This window comes from Misgurnus anguillicaudatus, chromosome 20 (genome assembly GCF_027580225.2).
Source record: "Misgurnus anguillicaudatus chromosome 20, ASM2758022v2, whole genome shotgun sequence".
NCBI lineage: Eukaryota > Metazoa > Chordata > Actinopteri > Cypriniformes > Cobitidae > Misgurnus > Misgurnus anguillicaudatus.
Genome location: NC_073356.2, coordinates 17,850,001 through 17,877,618, shown reverse-complemented (window position 1 = coordinate 17,877,618; position 27,618 = coordinate 17,850,001). Strand labels below are relative to the sequence as shown.

The following is a 27,618-nucleotide window of genomic DNA, read 5'->3' as shown; positions in this document are numbered from 1 at the left end:
AAATATAGAGTGGAAGTATATACGCGGTTGTGAGGTATCTGAAAAAATAGTTCCACTATAGCAAATAACACGGATTGAGATCATACATTGCGCCAATATATTTGTTTTTAATCATCAATGAACACCACGAACCACTCGGTGAGTAGTACAGTTATGAAAATGAACGTTAAGTGTTGTTTTAATGACATGTTTGTGCATGGCCATTGACTTCCATTCTGAAGCAGTCAAGAGACGCTTCTAAATGAGTCAAAAAGTCAAGACACGACCCATTGTCGAAATTTCAGTGTCCATCACTGTAGTTCATCCAAAACAAACCAGAAATAAGACTAAAAGTGTTAAATACCGGAATTATCCTTTAAATGTCCTAATATAACCAAGACCTAGTCCTGGATTAATCTAAACCCTTTCTGGGAAACTGCCCCTAGATGTAAGAAAACTCAGGACTATGTGAGGATGCTCATTGATATACAGCAGATGGTCGGTTCCTCTATGTGCCCCAGTGGGGTGGCCTGAGGCAGATTTGATGAGAACCTCAGAATCCACAAATGCATATATATGCACAAACAGGAACAGTTCTGCAGGATCTTTGCTTTTCTGTGACTTTGGTGCCCTCTGCTGGTTGGAGTTAGTTCTCGGCTAATGTTTATCTATGAAAACTAGATCTTTTACTTAAGTTCGCTGAGAGAGCTAATAATCCCTTTAAAAATGACTGGGATGGCACATTTACATGAGACTCCCAATCAGAGATGCCTTTATCCACTGTGTCTTAACAGTGTCTGCAGTCTACTGTATATATTTTAAAAGGTCATGCATACATTAGGTATTAAATACATGAGTTGATGCTCCACCAGAAAACATGATGTATATACAGCACAAACTCTACTGCAGCTGTTACTGAAACTGTAAACACTGACATTTAGTCCTCCAACAGCTGTAAACCTATTCAGTTCCCTCTCATTAACCGCGTCTCCCTCTGTTTTTCTCTGTCCAGGTGCGGAAGCACATCAACGACCTGTATGAAGATCTAAGGGATGGACATAATCTCATCTCCTTGCTCGAGGTGCTGTCTGGTGTCACGTTGGTAAGTAAACGCATCGTCATTATCGCACACTGAACTGCACATATGTCCTGCCCAGCTGCCAGCTTTAATTATAAACAAGACATTTCCAATGCTTTGTGCAATTCTCATCCTGGGAAGTTACGTGACAGAGATCCGCTTTTGCTTCCGTAATGCAATCCTCGGCCATTATTGCATATGCTGCGTCAGATGAACAGCGACACCGGGATGTCATGTCCTGTGAAATGACCCATGTAGGGTGCAAGTCATGAAATGTCCTGGTATGTTGCTGACATCACCGAATGCAGATTCACATCTGGCAATGCAGGAATAGCTGCATCAGCGATAAGAGAGTCTGACAGTGTGCAGTATCCACGTCTCCATTAGTCCATAACTGCTCACTGTGATGGCTAGAGACCATGATGCACTGGGGCAGAGTAACTGATGGGGAATTAGGGGATGCAGACTGCTGACACACCACCTGCCCTCTGCGTGTCTCTCTCGCTCTTTCTCTCTCTTAGTTTCTTAGTTTCATTGTCACGAGTTTATTTTGTTTCGCTTCACTTTCCCTCTTCATCTTGTTTGTAATTTTTTATCATTTTTCATATCCACCCTCCAACATTTTTCTGTCTTTGCCCTTTCTCCTTGTCTCTCTCTCTGTGATGTCATCAGCACAAGGGCGGGTCAGTCCAGCGGAGAGCGTGCGTGTCACGCGCCCCCCCACTCATCCTGCTGTGTGGGGAGGATGAGGAGGCTGGAGCTCAGGGAGTATGTGTGACCCCCTCCCCCTGTTTTAAAACACGCATTCAGCCCTTTACACCACATGGCATGGACACAATACAAAGGACAGGTCAATTTTGTGAAGATTGTGAGGGGAATACCTCATTTGGACATGCATAATTCATGTAGCCGGTCATACATATACATACATATAGGCATTTAGATATCTGCAACACAGATTTGAATGCTACCACACTAACATTGATACACTGAAAAAAACTGCCACATGTGAGATTTCTGTGGTCATGATTTATTTAAAGTTTGATCTTATACTGCATGTGCGATTGTAAGCGTGCGTTGGCATGTAAGGGTGTTTAATATGTCTGCTACGTCTTGACTTTAAGAGTGATGTTTGAGTGCGAGACGGATGTATTTCAAAACCTAGTAAGCAATATTGTCGCTTGCTGCTTTCATTAGCAGCTCCCTTTTATAGTCTGCGCATCGTATAAATAGCACTTCTTATAGGAGACTTGGCATGTAGTTCATTTTATTAAATTGACAATAGCATGCTTTTAAGGCAAGTTAAAATAACAGATAATAAACTTGTAATTACACCAAATTATTATTGATACATTTTGGTATTGAAATAAATTGTATTTTAATTAAATAGTAAATACGATAAGCATTTCCTCTGCGTCATTCCTATTGCTTTATATAATCTCTAGTGCTACTCTGGGTTTGCCTTCTTAAAAATAGAAATATGCAAGTATATTATCTTAAGGCAGGACTATTAACTCTTTCACTGCCAGCGTTTTTTAAAAAAGTTGCCAGCCAGCGCCAGCGTTTTTCATGATTTTCACAAAAGTTAAATGCCTTCCAGAAGATGTTCTTCTTTGGATGTATAAGCGTACAATATACCAGATGAAAGAACAGACCCTCTGCTTTCAAAAAAAAAAAAAAAAACGTTTCATCCTACCTTCAGTAGTTATTTTGTAATCAGCTTTTGAATATGGGTGGATTTCTGCAAGGACGCCACATTTTGAGCAAAAAGCAGAGATAATTTCATTTTTGTGACAGACTTTTCATAGAGATCCCATTCAGAGCGATCTTTAAAACAGACACGGACATGCAGCAGCTTGTCATAGGGCAATACTTCCGATTTTAAAAAGTTGCGGAAGGACGCCACCTAGTGGATAATAGCGGTATTGCGGAAAGACGGAGATACTCGTCATTGGCGGGGAAGCGTTTTCTCTTGATTGACGAGAGTCAATGGCGGGGAAAGAGTTAAGTTGCCAATCTCTGCCTGATTTTGACAGCTTACTAGGATTTGAAATAAATCCAAGATGGTGTGTGATGTCATTTTTATTTTCGCTTTCCTTTTTATATGATTAGCAAATGGTTACAGTTTCATGTTAACTCTTCCTGTTGTTCTGAAACAAATGACTAATGATTCTGATACAGTCTTGCATTGTTTAACAATCTTGTTTTCTCACAAACCTCCAATTGACCAGATTATTAGTGTTCTCATCCGCATATCTTTCTCTTTCCTGTCTTCATCAGCCCAGGGAAAAAGGCCGCATGCGATTTCACAGACTGCAGAATGTGCAGATCGCCTTAGACTTCCTCAAGCAGAGACAGGTATGTATACACATGCATAAAGACCTTTTTGAGTCCTATATATGGTTTCATTGGACACACGTGTGTTGTGTTGTCTACGCCTCGAGCCGAAGTTAGCTTCCAGTTTGTATCTATGCATCGGTCAATCTAGTGGCTAACAGTGGTGGCCGGTGACTTCTTTTTCGAGGGCGCTCGATGCGAAGTTCGTCAAAACATGTGTGTGGTTCCTTTTTTCAAAATATGTATTCTGCGCATCGAGAGATTGTGTGTGCATCACGTTTCTTGTCTAAATGTGCCTGCTGCAGACGCGTCTAAAGGGTTAATGATAAAAGAGACGCTCGCGTTTGCCAGATACTCGCATAATCTCATGCATAATCAGAGTTTACTTTTAAGCGAGTGTCTTGCGTGTATTTTTTAAACGTGAGCGTCTCTTTTATCATAAACGGTTTTGTAGCATGTGCAGCTAACTTTGACACGTGAAGCACATGGTTCACATGACACAACAAACACATAATTTGAAGACACAAGCAACACACGACACTCCGAACATTTATTTTGAATTCGCACCCCTCGGATGAGCAGTCAGAGCCGCCACTGGTGGCTAAACCAATCATTAAAAACAAATCCATTGTCGGAAAAAAAACGTTTTGGTTTGCTAAAGACGAGAGGAGATGAAGAGCATGGATCACAACCTGTAGCTAACATTGTATACATTCATTTTACACAGTAACGTTAACACGGTGTAATAGTAGTACACGTTAGATATGATATATAAAATATAATGCCTTTTTATTTAATATAAAAGGTCATTTACTGGACATTTATTTCCCTAATAACTACTGTAAATGACTCTGTTGCTATCGATTCAATGTGGAAGTCTACCAAAAACGGTTTGTTTATGTTTTTGCTGCTGAAACCATCTATATATAGAAATGGGAAATTTTCAAGATAGGTCTGGGTATTATAGACCTCTTTGGATCTCCAACCAGACATTTTGCCAAACAGCACACTTCTCCTAAAGGACAACATGACAACAAACACCACACTGCTAAAAAAAACAGTCCATCACAGAATTTCTCTTGGATTTATTGGTTTTAATGGGAATTTTATTGGTTGTATTGGAAACTATAATGGTCTCTGTTGGTCTCTTCTGGTATGTGTTGGGTTCTATTGGTGGCGCCATTAAATCTTAATGGAATATGTCCCAAAAAAGAAATTTTGTAGTGTTTTTTTTTTTTGGTTAAAACTAATAGTTCCTATTGGTATTTTAATGAAGACCATTAGTAATTTCTGTAATGGTTTTATAGTTTTTTTCAGCAGGGCAAAGCTGCCCTTAAATTAAAATCACATTTAAATCCCCAAATGATTAACTCTTTCAGTCCCTAGACATTGTTAGCCATCAGGTGTTAATGAATTTGGATCAGTGTTGAAAATAAAATGTTGCTGCAGCTACAAACGCTGTTATAACGTGTGTGTGTATTATTGCACCACTTGCATTGTAAGGGATAATGTAGAGGCAGCCGGTAGTTATCGGGAAATAAGCTCCGACAGTGTGATCAGGACCCGACGAGAAGCGGAGGGTCTTGTATCACACTGAAGGGGCTTATTTACCCGATAATTACCTGCTGCCTCTATATAATCACGCTTATTACACGGCTACTTGCCACATAAGAAAAAAAACTGGACATGAATATGAATTTGAAACATTTTATTGGCATATTTGTTTTAAATTAACATTTTTATCCTTCCGCGAAACTTTGCACAGAAGCCTAAAATGATCGTAATACCTTAAGATCTTCTGCTTCATAGTTGTCTGTCTCCATTTTTTCTCTTTTAGCCAGTCTTTGAGAAGTTTTAATGCCCATTCTGTATTTTTTGTGTGTGTTGGCTTCGTAGCTGTCATGCTCTATTTTGTCAAGTTCAGTCTTAGTAAGCTTTCTGTGTCTTGTTGTTGTTCTTTCTTCTATTCGCTGTTTAAATGTTTTGTTTTTTCCGTACATGTTAAAATGAATGTCAACATTTTCCATTCTTAATTGTGGTTGTCCAGTGTTTGTCACAAGATGGCGCCAAACAGTAATCTTTGTTGGCGCGGAGGGATTTAAAACATACAATTAGCACCGGCTATGCGTTATTACTTTGGAGCGGTTATTATTTGAAAAGAACGAACCTGCAAATGTCTCAACTGACCAATCAGAATCAAGCATTCCAGAGAGCCGTGTAATAAAACATAATATTGCATTGCATAGTCCCTCCAGAAAAACGCGGTTATGGGATCGCATGATTCAATGCATAATCAGCCAAAGTCCGCATATTTATGTGGGGGCCGCATTTTACACCACACTTTCCCTGCATGAATTGCAGATTCCTGCTTGCAAAATATGCGGGGCTTGCATGATTTCATAATCCCCACATTTTCGTAACAAAAAGTCATATATATCACAGCAGCAAGTCAAAAAATTTTGCATTTACTTCACACATTCGCAGCCATGTCCCCTGTTGTCATGGGAATGTCAGGCAGTGACGTAATTACGCGATGTAAACATAAATAAAAAGCTGCAAAAAGTTTTTGCAAGTTTCCGTAGTTTCATCACATAAAATTTCACAAATATCTTTCATATTCCATTACATTTTTTAAGAAAACGTGCCGCAAGATCAAGGATTTTTGCCCGCAACAATCACAAAAAAACTCGTCCTTCAGATGTATTTCCTTAAATATGAAATATTTCTGAATTTAAAAAATGATACTATGACTTCAAATCACTCACATGTTTTCCTCTAATCAGAGTCTTTCTTGTTTTGTTGTAGGTCAAACTGGTGAATATACGCAATGATGACATCACAGATGGGAACCCGAAACTGACATTGGGTCTGATCTGGACCATTATCCTTCACTTCCAGGTAAGTTCACCTTTATTTCAGTCGCTAAGCTGATACCCACCCGCCGTGGCCTGTTTTTATGTAGTGCTCAGCACAGCATGCAAGATATAGAGGTGAATCTATTCAATGCTAATTGCTGCTCTTTACCGGCCTTTCAAGTTCAAAGAATGTCGAGAGAGTACAATACTGACCTCAGACCCTCTGCATATGCTCAGTACTATACAGTAGTTTAAAAGAAAGTGCCTGCCAGTCAGCTTGACCCATAGTAAGTGAGGGAAGGGTTTAGCGTCTAGAAGCACTTTTAGACTGAAAAGGTGTCAAAAATGTGGAAATGAACCATGCAAAGCAATTTTATAAAACGTTTCTATACTTGTAGTCATGCTGGAGGAAAAGCTGTGTGTGTCTGTGCCTTTTAACTTGTATGTAAGATCCGTCCAAAGTCAGAGAACTTAAAACATCCCTTTTGTAAACAAATCGAAGTAATAAAAAATGACTTTTGACCTTTCATTTATGTATTTGGATCTTTGAATCAAGTGTGAAATGTTTTTAGTACTGTAGTGCTATGTTTTACACTTTTTTGGGTATCCCATGCAAACAGAAGGCTGTATACTTTACACATTATACATACAGTAATGCAAAAACAGTATGAAAGAAGTAAAGTAGGATGCCATTCTGAACATCAACAGTGAGTTGCAGATTAACAATATAATAAAGCAAGCTCTTATTTGAAGAAATTCAATTTATCTTTATATTATTATCAATGATGCATTATACAAGAGGTCTAAGGGTAATAACTTAACAGATTTATTACACATACATACTAAATATAGTTATATTATAGTCATATACTGTACTTCTCTCCACACTGATTTACACACATGCCAGAATTGTCCAGCAGGGGGCACAGTGATTCTCAACAGAGCGGTGACATCACAAGGTGACACAGGGAGCTGGTTGCCAAGGAGATTGTATTAATATGACCCCCCCATCATGATTCAGCAAAAGAGTGAAGGAAGCAAAGGGCTAATGAAGATAAAACGAGAGATCATAAATCGCTTCTGGTGTCTTCCACAGTGCCAGAAACGGATCTTACCCATCCTCTCTAACAGTGATTAGAGAGGAGAGATTAAACAAAGTCTCAGTTATCTTGACAAATGAGTGGGATTTGACTAGACTAGAGCAGAGCACTAGAAATCTAATTGTCGAAATAAGTACCGTATGTACTATGATGACGTGTTGCATGTGTGGTATGAAAACTAAAAACATTTTAATAATTGTACTCAGATTAATAAAAGGGTTCAAATAAATTAAAGGATTAGTCAATTTTCTTAAAAAAAAAATCCAGATAATTTACTCACCACCATGTCCTCCAAAATGTTGATGTCTTTCTTTGTTCAGTTCAGAAGAAATTATGTTTTTTGAGGGAAACATTTCAGGATTTTTCTCATTTTAATGGACTTTAATGGACCTCAACACTTTCAGTTTGAGTTTCAAAGGACTCTAAACGATCCCAAAAGAGGTATAAGGGTCTTATCTAGCGAAACGATTGTCATTTATCATCAAAAACTTTTAAACCACTACTTCTCGTCTTCCTCCAGTCCTGTGACGCGCCAGCACGACCTCACGTAATTGCATAATGACGTTGAAAGGTCAAGTGTTACAAATATCAAACGCACATTTGCGGACCATTAAACAATAAACTGACACAAAGACATTAATTAGTATCATTCGACATACAACACTGGGGCGTAGTTTCGATACGTCATTCGTGACCTCTTGACGTGATGACGTATTACGTGAGGTCGTGCTGGCGTGTCACACAGCCAGAGGAAGACGAGAAGTTTTCTTAATTTTTCTTGTCAAAAATGACAATCGTTAGCTAGATAAGACCCTTATGCCTCGTTTGAGTCCTTCGAAACTGCAATTTTAAACTTCGTTAAACTGTTGGGGTCTATTAAAGTCCATTAAAATGAGAAAAATCCTGGAATGTTTTCCTCAAAAACATAATTTCTTATCTAATGAACAAAGAAAGACATCAACATTTTGGATGACATGGTGGTGAGTAAATTATCTGGATTTTTTTTTAAGAAAATGGACTAATCCTTTAAGTGACTACTGATTTACTACTAATGTGACAAAGGTATTTAAAAAGAAATATTTTCATGGCCAAATCTCGCTCCTGAATACAAACTTCCACGCATGCTAATACGCTCGAATAAAAATGTGTCTTCTTTATTAAAGTGATACTGCACTTATTGAAGCAACTAAGACTGTGGTTACTGTCTCGTATGTTATTGCTTGAGAAACAATGAAAGTGAGACACCAGTAGTCAAAGCACTTACTGAATGATGCTGGCAAAGTATTGAGAATCTACTAGCTAAACATATAAAAACATGCCTATGACAGGTGATTCACCTCCAAAGCTGTGCAATAACAATGATTTGCAGCCAGACTTAGTACAGGTATACATACTGTACTGTATCACAGGTCGATACATAGGAGGAGCAAGTGGTAGCTATTTTTCTGTCAGAGACTTAAGCCTTTAAAAAGCAGTCCCTGCGTGCTATTTTAACACTACATTTTACGCTGCCAAGAGAGACTAACAATCCAACCTCCCCCCACACTCAATCTGGGACGCTTTCCTCTGTTTTGGAACACCAGCTGTAATTTAGGCTAACTGCAGTATTCCTAAACTGTGTTTTGGATATCCTCATATTGACCTCATATATGTTTTTGTCTACGATCAGAATCCAGATAAAGAATACAAATCAGTCACTGTTGTGTTATCCTTTGTCACACAAAAATCTGACTTGTTTGGGTATCACTAATGTCAGCCATATTAAAGGTGTGGCTCTGGGTTGTAGTGTCCTGAAATCATAAGCTTTCCGTCTACCAAGAAAAGCTTTGTATATGAACAGAAATGTACCCCATATACAGTATCGGAAAGTGTCTGGATGCACGACAAATAGGGTGATTTAATATGCAGGCTTAGCTGGCTGAGATGTGTTGGGTTGTAAACATGTATTGTTAATTCATCAGCACCCTATGCAATCACATTTGACTGGATCACATGACCAAATTCCATCATGGTGCTATATGTTGCGTAGTAGTTTTAATAGTCGATGTAGCCTTGTGTTTGCTTTTGGAGTAAACAAAGTCCTTCATCTTCAGCCACCTTGTTCCTTATTCACACCCGTGTAACAAATGTGTTCATTCAAACCTATTGATCTTTGGGTCCAGATGGCTGACAATGTGCTTATTTATTATACATGCAGGTTTAGGCAAGAGCAACAGCTTTGGGAAAAAATACAAATGGCACTCTTTTACAACTGCAGCAATTGTCAAATGTAATATTTTCTTAGTGTCTATCAGTCGAAAGGAATATGTGAATGTGTTGAGCTTTGAGCTCACCAGGCATCAGAGCAAGAACAGGAGAGGGAGGGATGAGCACATGGATACGAGGGAGGGAGAGGAGGAGGAGGGAGCGAAGGAGGAGGAGGGAGGGAGTGAGGGAGGAGGAAGCTACAGCAGCAGTAGAGTATTCTGTGAGGCTGCAGCAGACTAGAGATAAAGCTTGTTTTCCTCCACTGCCTGTAAGCGAGAGCAAAGGAGCTACCCAGCAACTGAGAAGAGGATACAGGCAACCAACCTATTATTACTGGAGCCCCCGGCTTTTTCCGTCACCTGCAGGCCTTTCCACAGCACGGATATGGGGACGCATATGCTTTCAATCTTTGAATCAGAATTGCTGAACCCTGTAGACACATTCTCACACATGTAAGTCTCACGTTTTTGTTCGCACCCAATTGTTGTGCAAAAAGGGCACTGTGTTAATCGGATCAATTCTGCCATGCTTGACTGATGGAGCTGTGCTTTTTCTAACACCAAAGCAAACTGTTTGAGGATAGCAGTGAAGCTTCAGGTGGGGGAGGACTCCTGGATTTCGCTTTTCGCTTTTTTCTTTTTATCTAGCTATCCAGTTCATCCACCCGGTCAAGCCCTGTCTTGGCCTAATTAGATAGCCAGAGAAACTGACAACATTAGGGAGCGGCACCTTGTCAGCTATCGCTTCTGTTTTTCCATTTCCTCACTCTATTCCTGGGACATATGCTGTTTATTAGCAGAAGAGAGACGGGATGGCCTGAAACGGTAACCATCAGGTATATGTGGAAGGACTATGTGCTTAACAGCATCCCTAACTAATGGTGTCAGCAGAGGGAAAGTACTTAATGAATCTTGTGGGCTAAAGGTGAAGTCCTCACACTCTGAGGCGTTCTTGTCCTATATGTTGAGTCAAATGTGCTGGCGTCAGTGCATGGGATGGCAGTTCCTGTAACAGCGGAGACGAGACACTTAGTACCGAGCCCCTCCCCTACTTTCTCTTCAATGTCTGGAAACTTGTTTCAATGGAGCTTACATACACAGGAGCCGCATACATTTATAGCCACAGGTGTGACGCTAGACTAAACATCACCTGACTCTGGCTATTTCTGATAAAATGAGAACAAAAGACGTTAAGCTCTGTTTGGTGATGACTAATTTGTGGATGGGCCAGAGGATTGCCTGACTGTGCACTTTTGGCCATTAACAGCTGATCGGAGACCAGTTATACCACTGTACAATAAGCAAATTCCCACAGGACTACTACCACTACAACGTCTAAACATTACTAACCTACTGATGTGAGCACGATGGAGTGCTTTTATCAATAATGTATGCTATAAAAATGCAGAGAGACACACGTCTTTGGATGTCTTATGATACACACAAAGGAATACACATTCAGACAGTTCTTTCCGGTCTGTGGTTGTGTGCAAACTGAGAAATACCCGCTTTCTTTGGGCAAATCGGCAGAGATGTATCTTGACTCTGAGATATTGAGCGTATGCATGACTTGCATGTGCAGTCAAAGAACAGTATCTGTCTGCATTGCAGTTCTGTCTTGGTTCTCAAGGTGAGGATCATGACAAATCGCCTGCTATACAACATATCCTGTAAAATGGGCTAGACGAGTCTAGATCCTCTGTATCTTGCTAATCGACACTGCACCATCTCTGCATTTCAGAGAGTAATGCAGCATATGCACTATAATGCGGCATCATGTCCTAGAGGCATATGAAGTTTGTTTTGGGGTAAGGACTGTTGATTGCAAAATTGCCTAAAACACAATAAAGAATACCAAGCAACAGGAGGAACAAGCACTGTTTAAACTTGTAAAACCAAAATATGCAGTCCTGGAAGAACTCCACACAGCTGCATCTGTTGTCAGTTATTGCCTTTTGTCTACATTTTCATTACGGGTGAATAATCGTTTTTTTTCAACCTCGGGTTTAATGATCTGCTAAACTTACTCATATATCGTGAGCATCTCTCTTTCCTTTCGTTTTTAATTTTTCACTCTATCTATATTAGATATGGGGAGTTCCTTTGGTTGCGTGAAACAACCCAGGGATGCTGGACCAGGTGGTCCTGCACCACTGTCACCCAAAAAAAGACTTCGATTTAGGCGAAAACGAAAGGCCAAATGCAAGGTAAAAGGTGTGGAAGGAGAAGACAAGAGAAATCGTGTCTTAGAAGAAAAAGAAGGTGGAACTTTTGAACTTACAGACAACTCTATGCCCAGAGCCCCCAAATCATTTTCTGGCCAACAGTTTTCCGAAACGCCCACAAGTGTAGTCCTGGTCCCTGGTATGGCCCCTATATTTGGAAGCACAGGGACATTGCGAGGCAGCAAGATGGCCATTTTATCCCCTGATCCTAGTCCAGCATGGATGGGGGCTTTTCGCCAGGCTAAGGTAGAAGGACTTAGTGAAGAGCCTCACGCTCAGTTAGAGCAGGTTAACACAACCCCTGGCGGAGGCAGAGTTTGCAAGGTACGGGAAAGAGTACAGGGGGTATTAGAGAGACCAAGCCTTCTACGTTCCAAACGTGATGACCTGAAGATAGAGGATGAAGGGGAGAATGTTCATGGACAAAGTGAGCTGATGTTTGAAGAACCCTTGAAATCAGAGAAAAAAGGAGTGGTTCACATACGGGAAGTTGGAGGACAACTTTGTGTGGTCCGCACTGTCTATCCAAAGGACTATGGGTCGCCTGTCTGGCGCGACAAAGACCTTGAAGTCCATTATGAATGTTCAGCTGCATCTACTGTTACAGGGGGTATCACGAAAATACAAGTGTCCACAAATGAAGAACGACCACCCGGGATGAGAGAACCTGCCAAACCAGCAACAGCTGCTGCCTCAGCGAAGAAAGGGGAAGATTTCCTATTGGACAACTCTGCTCAGATGACCGAGGACTTTGGCACTCAACTGCAAGACCCTCAGACTTCAGGTTATGCTAGCGACGTGCCTCTTACCTCGCCCGAGGCAGGAGGAGCAGTTCAGACTGATTGGGGAAGCTCCTCTGATGTTCTTGACTCTTCTGTGCTTGAGAGTCCCATCTCCCCACAAGAAAAACCAGCTCAGCCTTCCACCCAGGTTAGATGCTTTTTCTCTGTCTGCCTATAAGTCTTTCATGTGGCTTTGGATGCTTAAACCGGTGAGATAAAAGCACCCAAGGCTTGGGTATTAATGGGGGTATGTGTGCTTTTTCATTGTATTTCCTTCAGTTTGCTTGGAACTCACTATTTCTATTGTGTAACTGTTTTCCCTAGCCACCAAGCTCTGTGTATAACATATCATCTCCAGATCTTTCCTGACCCTTTTCCCAGGAGCCTAATCAGTACTGACCAGACCATCTCTTTCTGTCTTCTTCCTTCTTTCCCCCCTCCTCGTTCCCTTCCCTCCACTCATTATTTTCATTCTCTTACACCACCCACTCTCTTTTCTGTCAGTCTTGTTGCTCTGTACTGGAGCGAAGCTGTTTGGTGCTGCCAATGATGTGATCACTTGTGACGTTCACAGGCACAATGTCAGCTGTTCGTTTTCTCTCACTCTCTCTCTCTTTGCACCATTTTCTACCAGTTTCTACATTTGCCTGCCTCTTTTCATGCCTGGTGCTCCACTTGCACATAAAAGAGTAATGGCTCCTGGATTATTGGCGAGGCATTTCCTTTTCTTGTTTATTTATTTTTTTCTGCATCTTATATGCTCTAATGTCAGGACACAGTGCTTGCTGTTTCAGTGATTTTTTTTTTACCTGGTCAGCCTAGTTATTATGCTGCCAGTGTACCAGAATTATGAGCCTTCAAACGTAGCATCGATGTGGAAACATGCCAGCATGCACACGCCCAGAAATACACATCAAAGAGTCAATGGTTGAATGTGTTTGATGCAAGCGTAGTGATCTCTCCCAGCAGAGCAGAAAACTGTGGGCTGTGGAGTTGAGCACAGTGTGTGCCAGCCTCAGCCATGTCGTCATAACTCTGTTTCCCCAGATATGAATAAAGATGGATTTGATATGCGCATTAATCAGGCCTCTGGCAAACTTCCTTAGGGAAAATGTTTGCTCTCATCATTCTTGCTTGCATTTTCTCTTTGTTTGTTATTACTTCCATTTGTTTAGTTTTATAGCTTTTGTTCTGTTGCACACGACCCTCAAATTACATTACATTACTTCATAGAGGTATTTACAGCTCTTCCACCTGTAACCTTTGTAACGTCATTAATTTGTACTACTTGTTAGTTTGTTTCTGGTGATAAGATGATGAGTGTTTACTGTGATGTAATAACACTATTTAAGGGTTGCAAGATGCAGCTCATCACAAAGCATTACTGTCCTGACTTTAACGTCACAAACTCAGTGATCTACTCATGCTCTAATGGAAATATCACAGGGTCACGGTATGCCTTGTCTGTTGTATTTATTGTATTTACAGTGCATGATAATGCCCGCAAACGTATACTTGCTGTACTTGGAGATCTTGGTTGGCTAAAAGACTGGTTTGAGTCAGTCTTGCATGAAAAACATGGTAATTTAGTGTTTGGGTGTGTTGTTATGGCTGAGGGCCAGGTTGGCTGGACTAGTGTTAGAAACCTGCCTGACCTTATCTTTTAATCACCTTTGGAATAAGAAGCTCAGACTGAGATAGTAACTGTTCTTTTATGCATGTCTTGAAACCATGCTAATCTACAGCCGCATTGGCTTTATACAGATCTGTGATTTTACTCAGGCGTTGGGTTACTATAACCCTGACTTTACTATCGAAATATCAAACTAAAACAATTGCTATGTTTTGGTCGGTAATTTACATAAAAACTATTTTGGGGCCTAAAAATGCAAAGTTTAAAATTTTTTAAAGATATGAAGAATTCAGATGCAAACCCCCTTAAGTGCATCAGACATGTTTTCTTGTAAATGAGCATTTTTTTTATCAGAATCTTAATGGAATCTGCCAACAAAGCGATATTTCTGAATGGCTTGAAGCCGTGATTAAGTGTATTTGAAGCGAAAGTATTTGATGAATGTATAATTCGTGCTGAGAGCATTCTGTTAACATCATTATTTCATTTTTGACATATGCTTTCAGCACTTTGTGTTAATTTCAAGTGTTTTCCTGTCTGCCCTAAAAGAAAGGAAGGGCAGGGATTTCATGATGAGTGCATGAGAGGAATAACAAAGGAATACAGATTGGCAGAGAGACTGGCACAGACATACACAGAAAATACTGACTCCCTTTGTCAAGAGTAAGAGGATAAGCATTTGTGGCCTAGCTGTGGTTGATAATTTATAGCAATTAACATATTTTTATTTTCTATAAAAATGGGCCTTACTTATGCTTTTCCTCCCTCTAATGCAACCTTCAACTAGCAATATCAAATCATTACTGGCAAATTGTGGATTTGGCATACTGTGATGATGAAGACGGATTAATTAGCTGATTAATAAAATGGACACTGCCTTCAATACTATATGTTTTGTCCTACTATTCTGTCTCAGGGGTTTTCAAACTTTTTTGTCAACCGAACCCCTTGACCTACATTTTTTTTCTCTAAGTAGCCCCTGCGATTTCATAAATTTTCCCATAATTTATATATAAATATTTCAATAATTTAATATCACATTTGCATGTTTACCTTCATTGGTATTTTACATATTTATTGCGATCATTAACTGTTATTGGACCTTCATCTGATCATTTTCTTTTATTGGTACACAAGATGCGTAAAATATCATATTTACCATTTTGAGTTCTCAGTTTTCAGATATATAGTGTTGTGTAATAGTCACATAACATGCAGACTAAACAAATAAAATCTATATTTTTTATGTTAGGAAGTGTTTTATTTAGATTTTTTTATTTATAAAATTATTTACATTTTATGATTTAAAGGAAAACACCACCATTTTCAATATTTTACTCTGTTCTTACCTCAATTTAGACAAATTAATATATACCTATTAGTGCTGGGCAAAGATTAATCACGATTAATCGCATACAAAATAAAAGTGATTTTTTTGCATAATATATGTGCGTGTACTGTGTCTAATTATTGTGTATATTTAACCACACACACATTCATATATTCATTTCAGAATTGTTTTACTTATATATAATTTTTTAAAATTTATTTTTAATATAGAATATATAAAAATAGAAATAAATATATATAAACATGTACATGTTTCTTAAATACATACATGAATGTGTGTGTATTTATTTATACATAATAATTACACACAGCACATACTCATATATTATGCCAAAAATCACTTTTATTTTGTATGCGATTAATCGCGATTAATCTTTGCCCAGCACTAATACCTATCTTTATTTAATGTATGTGCTTAATCTTTGTACAGCGCATTGTGAATGTGTTAGCATTTCATCCCTGTTTGGATCCTAAGGAATGAATAGGGCTAGGCTAAATGCTAACCAATCACGACGCGCTGTACAAAGATTAAGCACGGATTGAAAAAAGATTGGTATGTATTAAATTATCAAAGTTGATGTAAGAACATAGTAAACAGTGGTGTTTTCCTTTAATTATAATTTATTAATGGTTTTTAACTCACGAACCACCTGCAATTCTCCCATAGTTTGGGCAACCCTGTTCTATCTCAACAGGAAATGCATAACTAAAAATACAGAAAAATGTATTGATCAAACCATTGCACAAGGGTATTTCAAGATATCTGTAAATAATGTCTAATCTTATTCTTTAGATTTCAGAGATCTATGTAAGCGGCGAGTCGGGTGACCTCACTGCGAAAGAGAAACTGTTAATATGGAGTCAACAGGCCACAGAGGGCTATCCTGGTCTGCGCTGCGTCAATTTCTCTTCCTGCTGGAGCGACGGACGCTTATTCAATGCCATTCTGCACAGATACAGGTACAAGCACAAACTTATTTAAGTGTGCAGTTTAGTCATAAACACACACAAGAATATTAACACTCATAAATCTGTTGCCATTGTGATTTTTAGGCCGGACCTGATAGACATGGATGTAGTCGCACGACAGAGCAACCGTGAGAATCTAGAACAGGCCTTCGAGATTGCTGAGTCATTAGGTGTAACACAACTTCTAGACGCTGAAGGTAACATTGGTCTTTTGCTTTATTACAGTAATTTAGCAAATCTGATTGTTTCCTTCTTACTCAATTATCTCAATTATCTACCTGATATTAGTGCTTGGCCACCTTTTCAATACCTTTATTGTCTCTCTACACCAGATGTAGATGTGTCGTCGCCAGATGAGAAGTCTGTCATCACATACGTCTCCTCAATCTATGATGCTTTCCCAAAGATCCCAGATGGTGGCATTGCAGCACATGATGTTGACCAAGTCATTCGCAAAATGCATGTTTTAAATGTCATGGCATCTTAAAAACGTGGAACATATGGCACAAGATGCCAAATTTTTTTGTATTTGACTGCTTATTGTTTTGGTCACATGTCCTTTTTCTTTCATGTAAGCTTCCTTTCTCTTCATCTCATCTCTTCTTGTTTCTGTTGTTCAAGGATGTTGACCAGCGATGGGGGGAGTACCAGTCTGGCTTCTCTTCTCTGCTGCAGTGGACCAGGCAACATACGGCCCTCATGGCCAACAGGAGCTTCCCCCACAATCCCGTTGAACTCAAGGTGAGATTAATAAGTGAGCAACATATAAAAAGAGACAGGCTCATGAAAAATAGTGATTTATTTGAAATGCACTGTTCTATACAGTAATCCTAAAACACACAGCACACACAAATACTGATATTTTAATAACAATGAACATCTATTTTGAAGTACTGAATGAAATGCAATCTATGTTGCCTCTGGAGCAATTGTAATTCAAAGTGTGAGAATATCAAGTGTTTTATTCATTACAACGGCAAATGCTAATCACAGTTAAACTTGATCCTACCTGGCTGTTTACCAAAGGTCTTCTTTTCCCCAGGCACTTTACAATGAATATGTCCACTTTAAGGAAACGGAGATCCCTGCCAAGGAGGGAGAGAAGACCCACATCGAACACCTTTACAAGCTTCTGGAGGTGAGAGAAATGTTATGATGATAAAAACTGAGGTTGACCTTGATTCTGCAGCTAAATGCGGGATTCACTGTTCACAAGAGGCATGGTGGAGCTGTGCATGAACAGATTCAGGCTAATGTAGAGCATAGCATTGCCATGTGGGAGGGTGGAATAATGAAAGCAAAAAGGGAACACGCATGCACTTATACAGAAACATGGTTATGATGCGTTTAAAAGATTGATGTTTATGGAATTTATTTAGACATGGATAGAGTTTGGGCGTATTAAGCTTCCCCAAGGGCTACATCCTAACGACCTGGAGGAGGAATGGGGAAAACTGATCCTGGAGATGCTGGAGAGAGAAAAGGCAATGAGACCTGCTGTGGAAAGGTAAGTGACCCCACCTACAAAAAGAGGTGAATTTATTTGATTGAGGTTAAAAGAAAACTTCACTTTCATTAAAAAAATCTGATAATTTACTCACCCCCATGTCATCCAAGATGTTTATGTCTGTCTTTGTTCAGTTGAGAAGAAATTACATTTTTTGATGAAAACATTACAGGATTTTTATAGTGAACTTTAGTGGACCTCAACGGTTTACAGTTTCAATGCAGTTTAACCAGCATATTTAACAAAAGTGGCCAGCCAGTGCCAGCATTTTTTATGATTTTCTTCTTTAAAGGTCACGTTCTTCCTGATCCCATTTTTCAAACTTTAATTTGTGTGTAATGTTGCTGTTAGTGCATAAATAATACCTGCAAACTGATAAAGCTCAAAGTTCACTGGCAGATGCAGGCGATATATTTTCTTTAACAGAATTCCTCTTTCAAAGCCTACAGCGAACGGCCGGTTTGGACTACAGCCCTCTACTTCCTGCTTTAATGATGTCACTAGAACAGTTTTTTGACTAAACTCCGCCCACAGGAATACATCAGTCACCAGCTAAGCTAACGGCAAGCTAATCTGCTATTGAATCACAACACACTAAACAAACTACACAATCAGAACTCGATACGTATTTCTGAAGGAGGGACTTCATAGGACAAGGAAGACATCAGCCCGTTTTTTTCAGGAGAGTAAAAACAGAGATATAGAGATCAGTAAAAATACCACATTTTTTACACGTGAAACATGAACACATGTTATATAGTGCGCTGTAAACCCAATCAAAGCTTCAAAAACACGTAAAGAACAGGACCTTTAAATATATAAACATACAATATATCAAATAAAAGAACAGACCCTTTGCTTTCAAGCCAAAAAAGTTTTTATTTTGTTCTCTCAAATATGGGTAGGTTTCTCAAAAAATAAAACATTTTGAGAAAAACCTGAGATACATTTTTTTTTGTAAAGGACTTTTGTTGGAGACTAGATTTATAATGACAATTAAAACACACAGAGTTTTTACAGTTTTTTTGATCAGTTTATGCTTCAGTTTTTTATAAGTTGGGTAAGAGCGCCACCTGGTGTATGATAGCGGAAATATGGATTACTGTAAAAACTCGTCATTGGCAGGGAAGCGTTATTAATTTGTTTAATAGTGGAGAAAGAGTTAAAATTCCAGTTTCAATGCAGCTTCAAAAGGGCTCTGAATGATCCCAACCGTGGCATAAGGGTCTAGCGAAACGGTAGTCATTTTCAGCAAAAAAAAAAGTACTTTTAAACCACAACTTCTTGTCTTGCGCCAGCCGTGTGATGCACCAGCGGGACCCTACATAATACGTAATCACATCGGAAGATCACTGATGACGTATGTGAAACAACTGCCCCAGTGTTTACAAGTATGGAGAAAGAGGACCATTCCCACATTGTTGTGGAACAATGGAATAATACTAATTAATGTCTTTGTGTCAGTTTATTGTTTAAAATGGTCCGCAAGTATGCGTTTCACATATGTAACGTGTGACTTTGACGTGATTGCGTAATACATAAGGTTGCGCTGGTGCGTGGATTAAAGAACTTGTGGATTAAAAGTACATATTTTTCTGGCGAAAATGACAATTTTATAGCTCATTTGGGATCGTTTAGAGCCATTTGAAAAGCTGCATTGAAACTGTAAACTGTTAAGGTCCACTAAATAGTGAAAAATCCTGGAATGTTTTCCTCATAAAACTTAATTTCTTTTTGACTGAACAAAGAAAGAAATAAACATCTTGGATGACATGGGGGTGAGTAAAATATCAGGATTTTTTAAATAAAAGTGGAGTAATCCTTTAAGTATTTGATGAATTGCTGTACTGTATGTAACCATGTCGTTGTGGATATTTTGCCAGGTTGGAGTCACTTCTGCAAAAGGCCAATAAGATTCAGAACATGGCTTTGGATTGTGAAGAGAAACTCACACTGGCCAAAAACACTTTGCAGGCTGTAAGTAGACTTATTGTTGTAGTAGTACACTAATGGCGCTTTTCCTTTGCTTGTACCCCACAGTTTGGGTCGGGTCAGCTTACTTTTGGGGGCTTTTCCTCTGGATACAGTACGGATAACTGATACGCTAAACGCAAGATTAGTTTTACCTTCCTGCTAGCTTGCGCTGTCTCAAGAAAACCTTTTGTCATCTGTGCTATGTTGTAAGATCCCAAACTCCCTTTTAGCGGTAAAAACATCCACAGCTGAGAATCAGGAACACCGCAGTGTTTTCCAGATTTGCAGTTTGTGGCGGCACATCCGTGAAACGCACGTCCGCATGTATGCACGGCATTTTTGCAACTTAGCAGAGCGCGTCGACTAACGTCATGTAAGACAGAGGTATAGTAATAAATGCGAAGTGAATGAATAAATAAATGAATGTATGGGAAACACTGCATTCCAATGATGCTCGTTCCTACTTTTTGTATGATGTCACAGCCGTAGCAGCGCAAATATAAAGACACGCCTGTATAATTCCTCCCACTTTGAAATTGTACTTAACTCAATGGAAAAGCTAACCAAGCCGAAGAAAGGTGAGCTGACACAACTTGACCCGTGGGATACTATGCAATGGAAAAGTGCCATAATAAGCATTTGATACACTTTTATTATACAAAATAGTCTTTATCAGTAGTTGTTAAAATTAAATGATGTGGTGGACTGATATAACCCTTACCTCACCTGGATTATTTTTTTTAGCCTGGAGCAACGCATTCTGGGGAAGCTTTTTGCAATAAAGGATATGCTGGATTATAATTTGAGTCTTTGTTTTCTTCTTTCCAACCACAGGACGTGTCTAATCTGGAGAACGGACAGCCAGTGCGATGTGAGAATGAAATGGGGTTGTATCTGCAGGACTGTGAAGGCTTGGTCAGACAGCTTCACCATGAACTGCAGGTCCTCAGAGATGAGAAATACTATCAAGTTGAGCAGCTGGCATTCAGGTAATAAAGAGAAGAGAATGAGAAAGCAGGGCGGATGTCGCCTGTAGATGATGAATGAGAGAATGAATACATCCGTCAATAATTTCGTTCTGTCTTGTAGGGTATCGTGTCTGCAGGAGGAGCTGGTCTCCCTACGCCTGCAGTGCGCCAGTGTGTACAGAAAGGGTAATTTTTCTACAGGAGGTCTGTTGGGAGAGCATGCCGGTCAGAAGGGGTCTGCAGGCAGTTTGGCTACATTGGGAGCACAGACACTGCTGGGAGCAGCGGGCGCGGTGGCATCCCTGCTTAGACGGCCCATGTCTCGCGCAGACCTGGTCGCCATGTCGTCTTCAGAGGATGAAGGGAGCTTGAGGTTCATCTACGAGCTGCTGGGTTGGGTGGAAGAGACGCAGGACCTGCTGGAGCGGGCTGAGTGGGGTTCAGACCTGCCATCTGTCGAACAACACCTGCAGGACCATCACATCATTCACACGGCAGTCGAGGGTCTTTTGAATAGCCTCAAAGAGGCACAAAACTACAAGGTATGTTAAAGATTTTTTTGTCGTGAAATAATGTTGATGTGGATGGTCTTATAATAACTAATACACATGTATTTCACATGTATTTCTTTTCTTTACCAGTCAAGGGTCTCACCTAATTTACGTAGCAGTTACTCCGAAACTCTATCCAAGCTGGAGAACCAGTATTGCAAACTGCTAGTGAGTATTTATCTTCAAATATTAAAGTAAAGCAGCTGTGAGTATTTTAAAGTTTATTAGAGGGTGTGACAGAGCGTGTCTACACATACAAAGGCAGAATGCTTGAGTGTGTCGCTGAACAACAACACAAACACAAAAACCTTCTTAATATAACCAAATCAGTTCTACATAAAGACTAACAATTGTTCAAAGGAGCTGTTGGGCCACGGGTTTTAACCACGGGGATGGCATCAGACTAAGCAGTTGACTGCGTCAGATGGCTGATGTTGGGAATGTGTTTTTGTATCGTCGCAGGAACATTCGTCATGGCGACTGCGTTGCCTGGAGAGCCTTCAAGCGTTTGTGTCCCAGTGCACCGAGGAGCTGATTTGGCTGAATGAGAGGGAGGAGGAGGAGCTGGCTTTCGACTGGAGCGATGGCAATACCAACATGGCTGCCAAAAAAGAGCAATATGCTGTAAGACTGAATCTGTAGCACTCTATAAAAGATGTAGAAGAGAACTACTGTTAGTCCTTTACTGGTTTAGTACTCTGTATAAGGGGTTTTGTTATTATGTATTATATCATAAAGCAATGTAATATATTTTAGTTGTAATCTTAATGCAGAATAAGATTGTAAGATTTTTTTATAATTGGACTTTTTTAAGGAAATGAGGTCAGAGCTGGAGGAGAAACAGGAAGTGATGCGCTCCCTCCAGGAGACAGCTGACCACCTGCGTCATGAGAACCATCCAGCCAAACAAACCGTAGAGGTGAGCTGTTAACCAAATTTAACCTAGTTTGACACCTCTTTTGTGGCCCTGTCCATGAAATTCAGATTAGGGGCATCAAAGTTTGATTTCAGTCATTGGATTTACCTTGATTTCAGTCTTTGACATGATCGTACTCAGTCAATATTAAAGATATCGTGGTTATATTTTCACAGAATGTTCTTTACATTATGTAGGGTGATTTTATGTAGACAAATGTAAATCACAAAAAATGACTTCACATGCAGGGTCACAATTTCACTTGTAATAAAGTTTAAAGGAACACGCTGACTTTTTGGGACTTCAGCTTATTCACCGTATCCCCCAGAGTTAGATAAGTCCATACATACCTTTTTCATCTCTGTGCGTGCCATAGCTCTGTCTGACGCACCCACGGCTAGCCTAGCTTAGCACAAAGACTGGAAGTAAATAGCTCCAGCTAGCATACTGCTCCCAATAATTGACAAAATAACGCCAAAAGTTTCCTATTTATATGTTGTGATTTGTATAGTCACAGCGTGTACAAATAATAAGACACAGCATCTTTTAATCATATACATAGCACACTCGAGTGCTGCGAGCAAATCACTCCGCCCAAGTAGCAGTGCTTCACCTTCTGAGAATATAGTATCCAGTATGGATACGATTAAAAGATGGCTGTGTCTCATATGACCTTGTTATTTGTACACGCTGTGACTATCACAACATATAAATAGGAAAATGTTAGCGTTATTTTGTCACTTGGGAGCAGTATGCTAGCTGGAGCCATTTACTTCAAGTCTTTGTGCTAAGCTGGGCTAGTGGTGGGTGCGTCAGGCAGAGTTACGGCACGCACGCAGATGAAAAAGGTATGTATGGACTTATCTAACTTTGTGGGATACGGGAAATAAGCTAAAGTCCCAAAATGTCGGCGTGTTCCTTTAAGAGAAAGGCTAATTTAAAAATGAACACTTGTCATAATTTATTCATTTATGTTGTTTAGTTTTGGTGTTTCTGATGAAGTATTTTTGTATTTTTTCCTTTCATAGGCGTACAGTGCTGCCCTGCAGACGCAGTGGCAGTGGGTGAAAGAGCTTTGCGTATGTGTGGAGCAACATCTCAAGGACAACACTGCCTACTTCCAGGTACTGAGTCAAGCCTTTTTTTTTTAGTTTTTATCCCCTTGAAATGTGTTTTTATATGTCACGTCTGTTTTACAGTTCATGAGTGATGCACGGGACTGTGAGAGCTATCTACGCCAGCTTCAGGACACCATTAAGAGACAATACACCTGTGATAAAAACAGCAGACTTGCCAGATTAGAGGACCTGCTGCAGGACTCAATGGTGAGCCGTCCTGCTGTACCCCTCAGTGTCCAGTTATAAATTATGTTAAATCCCATCATTCTTTTAAAGGAAAACACCACAGTTTTTCAATATTTTACTATGTTCTTACCTCAACTAGATGAATTAATACATACCTATCTTTTCTCAATGCGTGCACTTAATCTTTGTACAGCGCGTCGTGAATGTGTTAGCATTTAGCCTAGCCCTATTCATTCCTTAAGGATCCAAACAGGGATGAATTTAGAAGCCTCCAAACACTTCCATGTTTTCCCTATTTAAAGACTGTTACATGCATAGTTACACGAGTAAGTATGGTGGCACAAAATAAAACTTGGTGATTTTTAAGCAGATAAAAATGAGAACTATATTGTATGGCAGAAGAGCACTTAGTTTGCAGCACTTCGACCTCGGCGCTCATTAACATCATCACGACTGACTACTCCCCCTCTCGCTCAAACTTCCGTCAATATTACAGCGTCTGAGGTCGAAGTGCTTAAAAAAATCGCCACGTTTTATTTTGTGTAACCATACTTACTTGTGTAACTACTCATGTAACAGTCTTTAAATAGGGAAAACATGGAAGTGTTTGGTGGCTTCTAAATTCATCCCTGTTTGGATCCTAAGGAATGAATGGGGCTAGGCTAAATGCTAACACATTCACGAGGCACTGTACAAAGATTAAGTGCACCTTTATGAAAAAAGATAGGGATGTATTAGTTGGTCTAAGTTTAGGTAAGAACATAATAAAATATTGAAAAACGGTGGTGTTTTCCTTTAACTTTTTAATGCTGTACAATCAGCTGTAATGTAATACTGTATACAGTTTAAGAGTTTGTATGCTTGAGCTCTATGGATGCATGGGATGTGGGAGTGTCATCGTATACAACAGATGGCATCATGAGAGAAGGGTTGAATTTTGGACACATCCTCCATGGCCATATGGAGGAGAGCTGGCACAAATATTGCATTGTAGTTTAATAAAATGCTAATAAATATGAAAATCCCCAATAGTAGCACTTTGTTATTGTTGTGATTGTTATTCATACAATATAAAGGTGTTTTAATTGAGAAATTATGTTTTTGAAATGCATCTTTTAATATTTTTGCCATAATTGAAAACCTTGATTGTTGTGTTTTAGCTCATGCTGTGCAATGGCATGTAGTAACACATATTATATTCATACAGTACAGAGAGCGTAATGCTATCATCAGTTCTTGTCTGCTTCTGCTTTCCAATACCAATGAATCTCTCATAAGCTTTTCATGGCAGTGTAATGATGTCCTGCACATACTGAAACACAGCTCATTAATGTAACGAAAGTCAAGCATGGGGTAAATACTATTTCCCTGAGGCTAATTTGAAAGTCAATAATCTGCAATATTATCATGGGAGCACATTTAAGTTAGGGTTCATTTGACATTTAGTATGAAAAATTGTTAATAATGGGGGAAATGCAATTATGAAGACTTAGCAGAGAATCAAATTCGAACCAGACAGAAAATTATAACTCTGAAATCTGATTGGATGAGCAGCATATGAAGTAATTTCACATTTTCTAATAGCAAGAAGCGCATTGCTTTTTTGAACTGTTTATAACTGTAAGGCTTTATTTGTTACGGTTTTCCTCAGGAGGAGAAAGAACAGCTGATTGAATACCGCAGTACCGTGGCCAGCCTTGTAGGCCGGGCCAAGTCCGTGGTTCAGCTCCGGCCGCGCAGCGCTGATAGTAACCTGGGCACCACGACGCCCATTCGCACCATCTGTGACTATCGACAAATAGAGGTATGTGACACTGCAGATATCTTACAATCACAACCTGCCCGCTTCGTCTTTCTTACCACATCACAACCCTGCATTGATTCCTCTTAAGAACTGATCTAAGATCACACTGATCTAAGATTTACATTTTACACTTGAAGGGATAGTTCACCCAGAAATGAAAATTCATAATTGTCTTACCCTCATGTTGTTTTAAACCTGTATGATTTTCTTTATTCTGTTAAACACAAAATAAGATATTTTGCTAAATGATGACATCCAAACAGTTGATGGTGCCCATAGTAGGAAAATCAAATACTGTGGAAGTCACTGGGTACCGTCTGTGTAGTTATCATTTATCTAAATATCTTCTTGTGTGTTCAACAGAAGTAAGAAACTCATACAGGTTTAGAACGACATGATGGTGTGTAAATGATGACAGAATTTTTATTTTTGGGTGAACTGTCCCTTTAAATTAATGCACAGAAATGTTTTTTGTAATAAATCTGGATCAAATCTGAAAAGTAAATGTGATCCTATTTCAGTTTTTTCGAGCTTTACATTTACTGGCTCTTTCAGTCGTATACCACCTGAATCCTTTTTTCGCTTTGCATTGTCTCCACTCAGGGCACCATTCAAACACATTCATTGTTGCAAAACCTACTAAGATACTATGCTGGCTACTGTCAACATATGACATCAATGAATAGTCACCTTACTAGGTTTTGAAACAGAGCTTCATAGATGGTATTTTTTAGTCACATGGTGATGACAACCTACTTCAAGACATTATTGGGATAGCAGGAGGTAGCTGTAAATGTAAATCCAGAATCTAAATAGTATAGGTGCCACAAGCACATTATCTCCCTTAACGTATTAAGGCTTTTAAATAGCCACAGGCTCCGTTTAAGTAACACTTTATGAAAAAGAGATACATGTAGTTTTGTCTGACCTAACTTCATGTGAGAAATGCTGAGAAGTAGTGCGATGTTACAATGAAACATCATTAATATGCAACGGCATTCATTTATTATTAGTTGTTGTGGAGCTATAAAGAAACAGTATGTATACAGTATACAGGGTATGTGTTCTAGTCAAACAGAGAATTCTGGGAAATGTGGAGGTTTACTGTAAGCCTTAAAACACACACTTGACCCCCTTTGTGAATTGAAATAAAGTACTACTGCCATTTATTTAATATCCATCTGTATGCAGAATTCTCATGAATGCACTCAATCATTCTTCAAGCTGTGGCCCCAGTTCCTTTCTTTCATCTTGATCATATTAGCTCAGGCAGACGAGGTTTAATAAATGCCCAAAATAATATTTTTCTCCTTCCTTACTCCCCCTCCCACCCCTTTCTCTGTCCAAACCCAATCCTTCTGTTTCCTTTATCCCTTTATTTAACCCTTGTTTCTCTCTCGTTCCCCTCCTTCTCCTTTCCTTTGTATGTGTGTCTGCTGAAATGGGCAAGGCTGACTCTCAGGTACTATTGCCGCCCGTTCTTCTCCTCTGACCTTTGCTCTCTGGCCTGGCCCTGCACACAAGGGACCCCAGCTTCATCTTAGGCATTTCATATACAGATCATTGCTCATTCTTGTTTAGCAGTACCTTTTGACCTAACTTTGATAAAAGGGATGAGACATTGAATATTATATGTTCTGCATATACCTTTAAAAACCATTAGGAAAATTGTTTTATAAAATCATTTTTTTATTCATTTTTCAAGATTTGTGTGTTTTTGTAGGTTAGTTTGAATTAGATGAAAGGAAAAATGAAGAATTTTTGTTAATGAAAAGTTTGAATTGTTAGAAGATCATCATAGCACCCAAGTTTCAAGTAATTTGACTTAACCCCTGTGTTTACCTAATAGAGTCATAATATGATTTTTGACTAAAAAACAAAACAAGACATGGTCCTCACTGCATAACACGACATCCAGTGGACGAGGTTGGATCTAGATCCAACTCCTTATACTTTATATACTTTGCTCCGCCAGATGAACCAGCATATTTGCGTTCTGTTTGTTGCGTCATGTGAACCATGTGCATCACGTGTCTTGTC

At 39.4% G+C, this 27,618-nt stretch overlaps 1 protein-coding gene across 1 annotated transcript in view; it reads left to right on the top strand.

Annotated features, from left to right (window-relative positions):
* Nucleotides 1–27,618, top strand: part of macf1a (microtubule actin crosslinking factor 1a) — a 212,967-nt gene that overhangs the window by 91,844 nt on the left and 93,505 nt on the right. Inside the window, exons 4-22 of the mRNA XM_073858236.1 lie at nucleotides 992–1,081; nucleotides 1,730–1,825; nucleotides 3,338–3,415; nucleotides 6,200–6,292; nucleotides 16,379–16,545; nucleotides 16,639–16,751; nucleotides 16,887–16,999; nucleotides 17,188–17,295; nucleotides 17,597–17,692; nucleotides 17,934–18,061; nucleotides 19,945–20,038; nucleotides 20,870–21,024; nucleotides 21,125–21,545; nucleotides 21,645–21,722; nucleotides 22,017–22,178; nucleotides 22,369–22,473; nucleotides 23,499–23,594; nucleotides 23,670–23,795; nucleotides 25,426–25,578. Of these exons, the coding sequence (XP_073714337.1) occupies nucleotides 992–1,081; nucleotides 1,730–1,825; nucleotides 3,338–3,415; nucleotides 6,200–6,292; nucleotides 16,379–16,545; nucleotides 16,639–16,751; nucleotides 16,887–16,999; nucleotides 17,188–17,295; nucleotides 17,597–17,692; nucleotides 17,934–18,061; nucleotides 19,945–20,038; nucleotides 20,870–21,024; nucleotides 21,125–21,545; nucleotides 21,645–21,722; nucleotides 22,017–22,178; nucleotides 22,369–22,473; nucleotides 23,499–23,594; nucleotides 23,670–23,795; nucleotides 25,426–25,578 (2,472 nt within the window). The remainder of the gene's footprint in view (nucleotides 1–991; nucleotides 1,082–1,729; nucleotides 1,826–3,337; nucleotides 3,416–6,199; nucleotides 6,293–16,378; nucleotides 16,546–16,638; nucleotides 16,752–16,886; nucleotides 17,000–17,187; nucleotides 17,296–17,596; nucleotides 17,693–17,933; nucleotides 18,062–19,944; nucleotides 20,039–20,869; nucleotides 21,025–21,124; nucleotides 21,546–21,644; nucleotides 21,723–22,016; nucleotides 22,179–22,368; nucleotides 22,474–23,498; nucleotides 23,595–23,669; nucleotides 23,796–25,425; nucleotides 25,579–27,618) is intronic.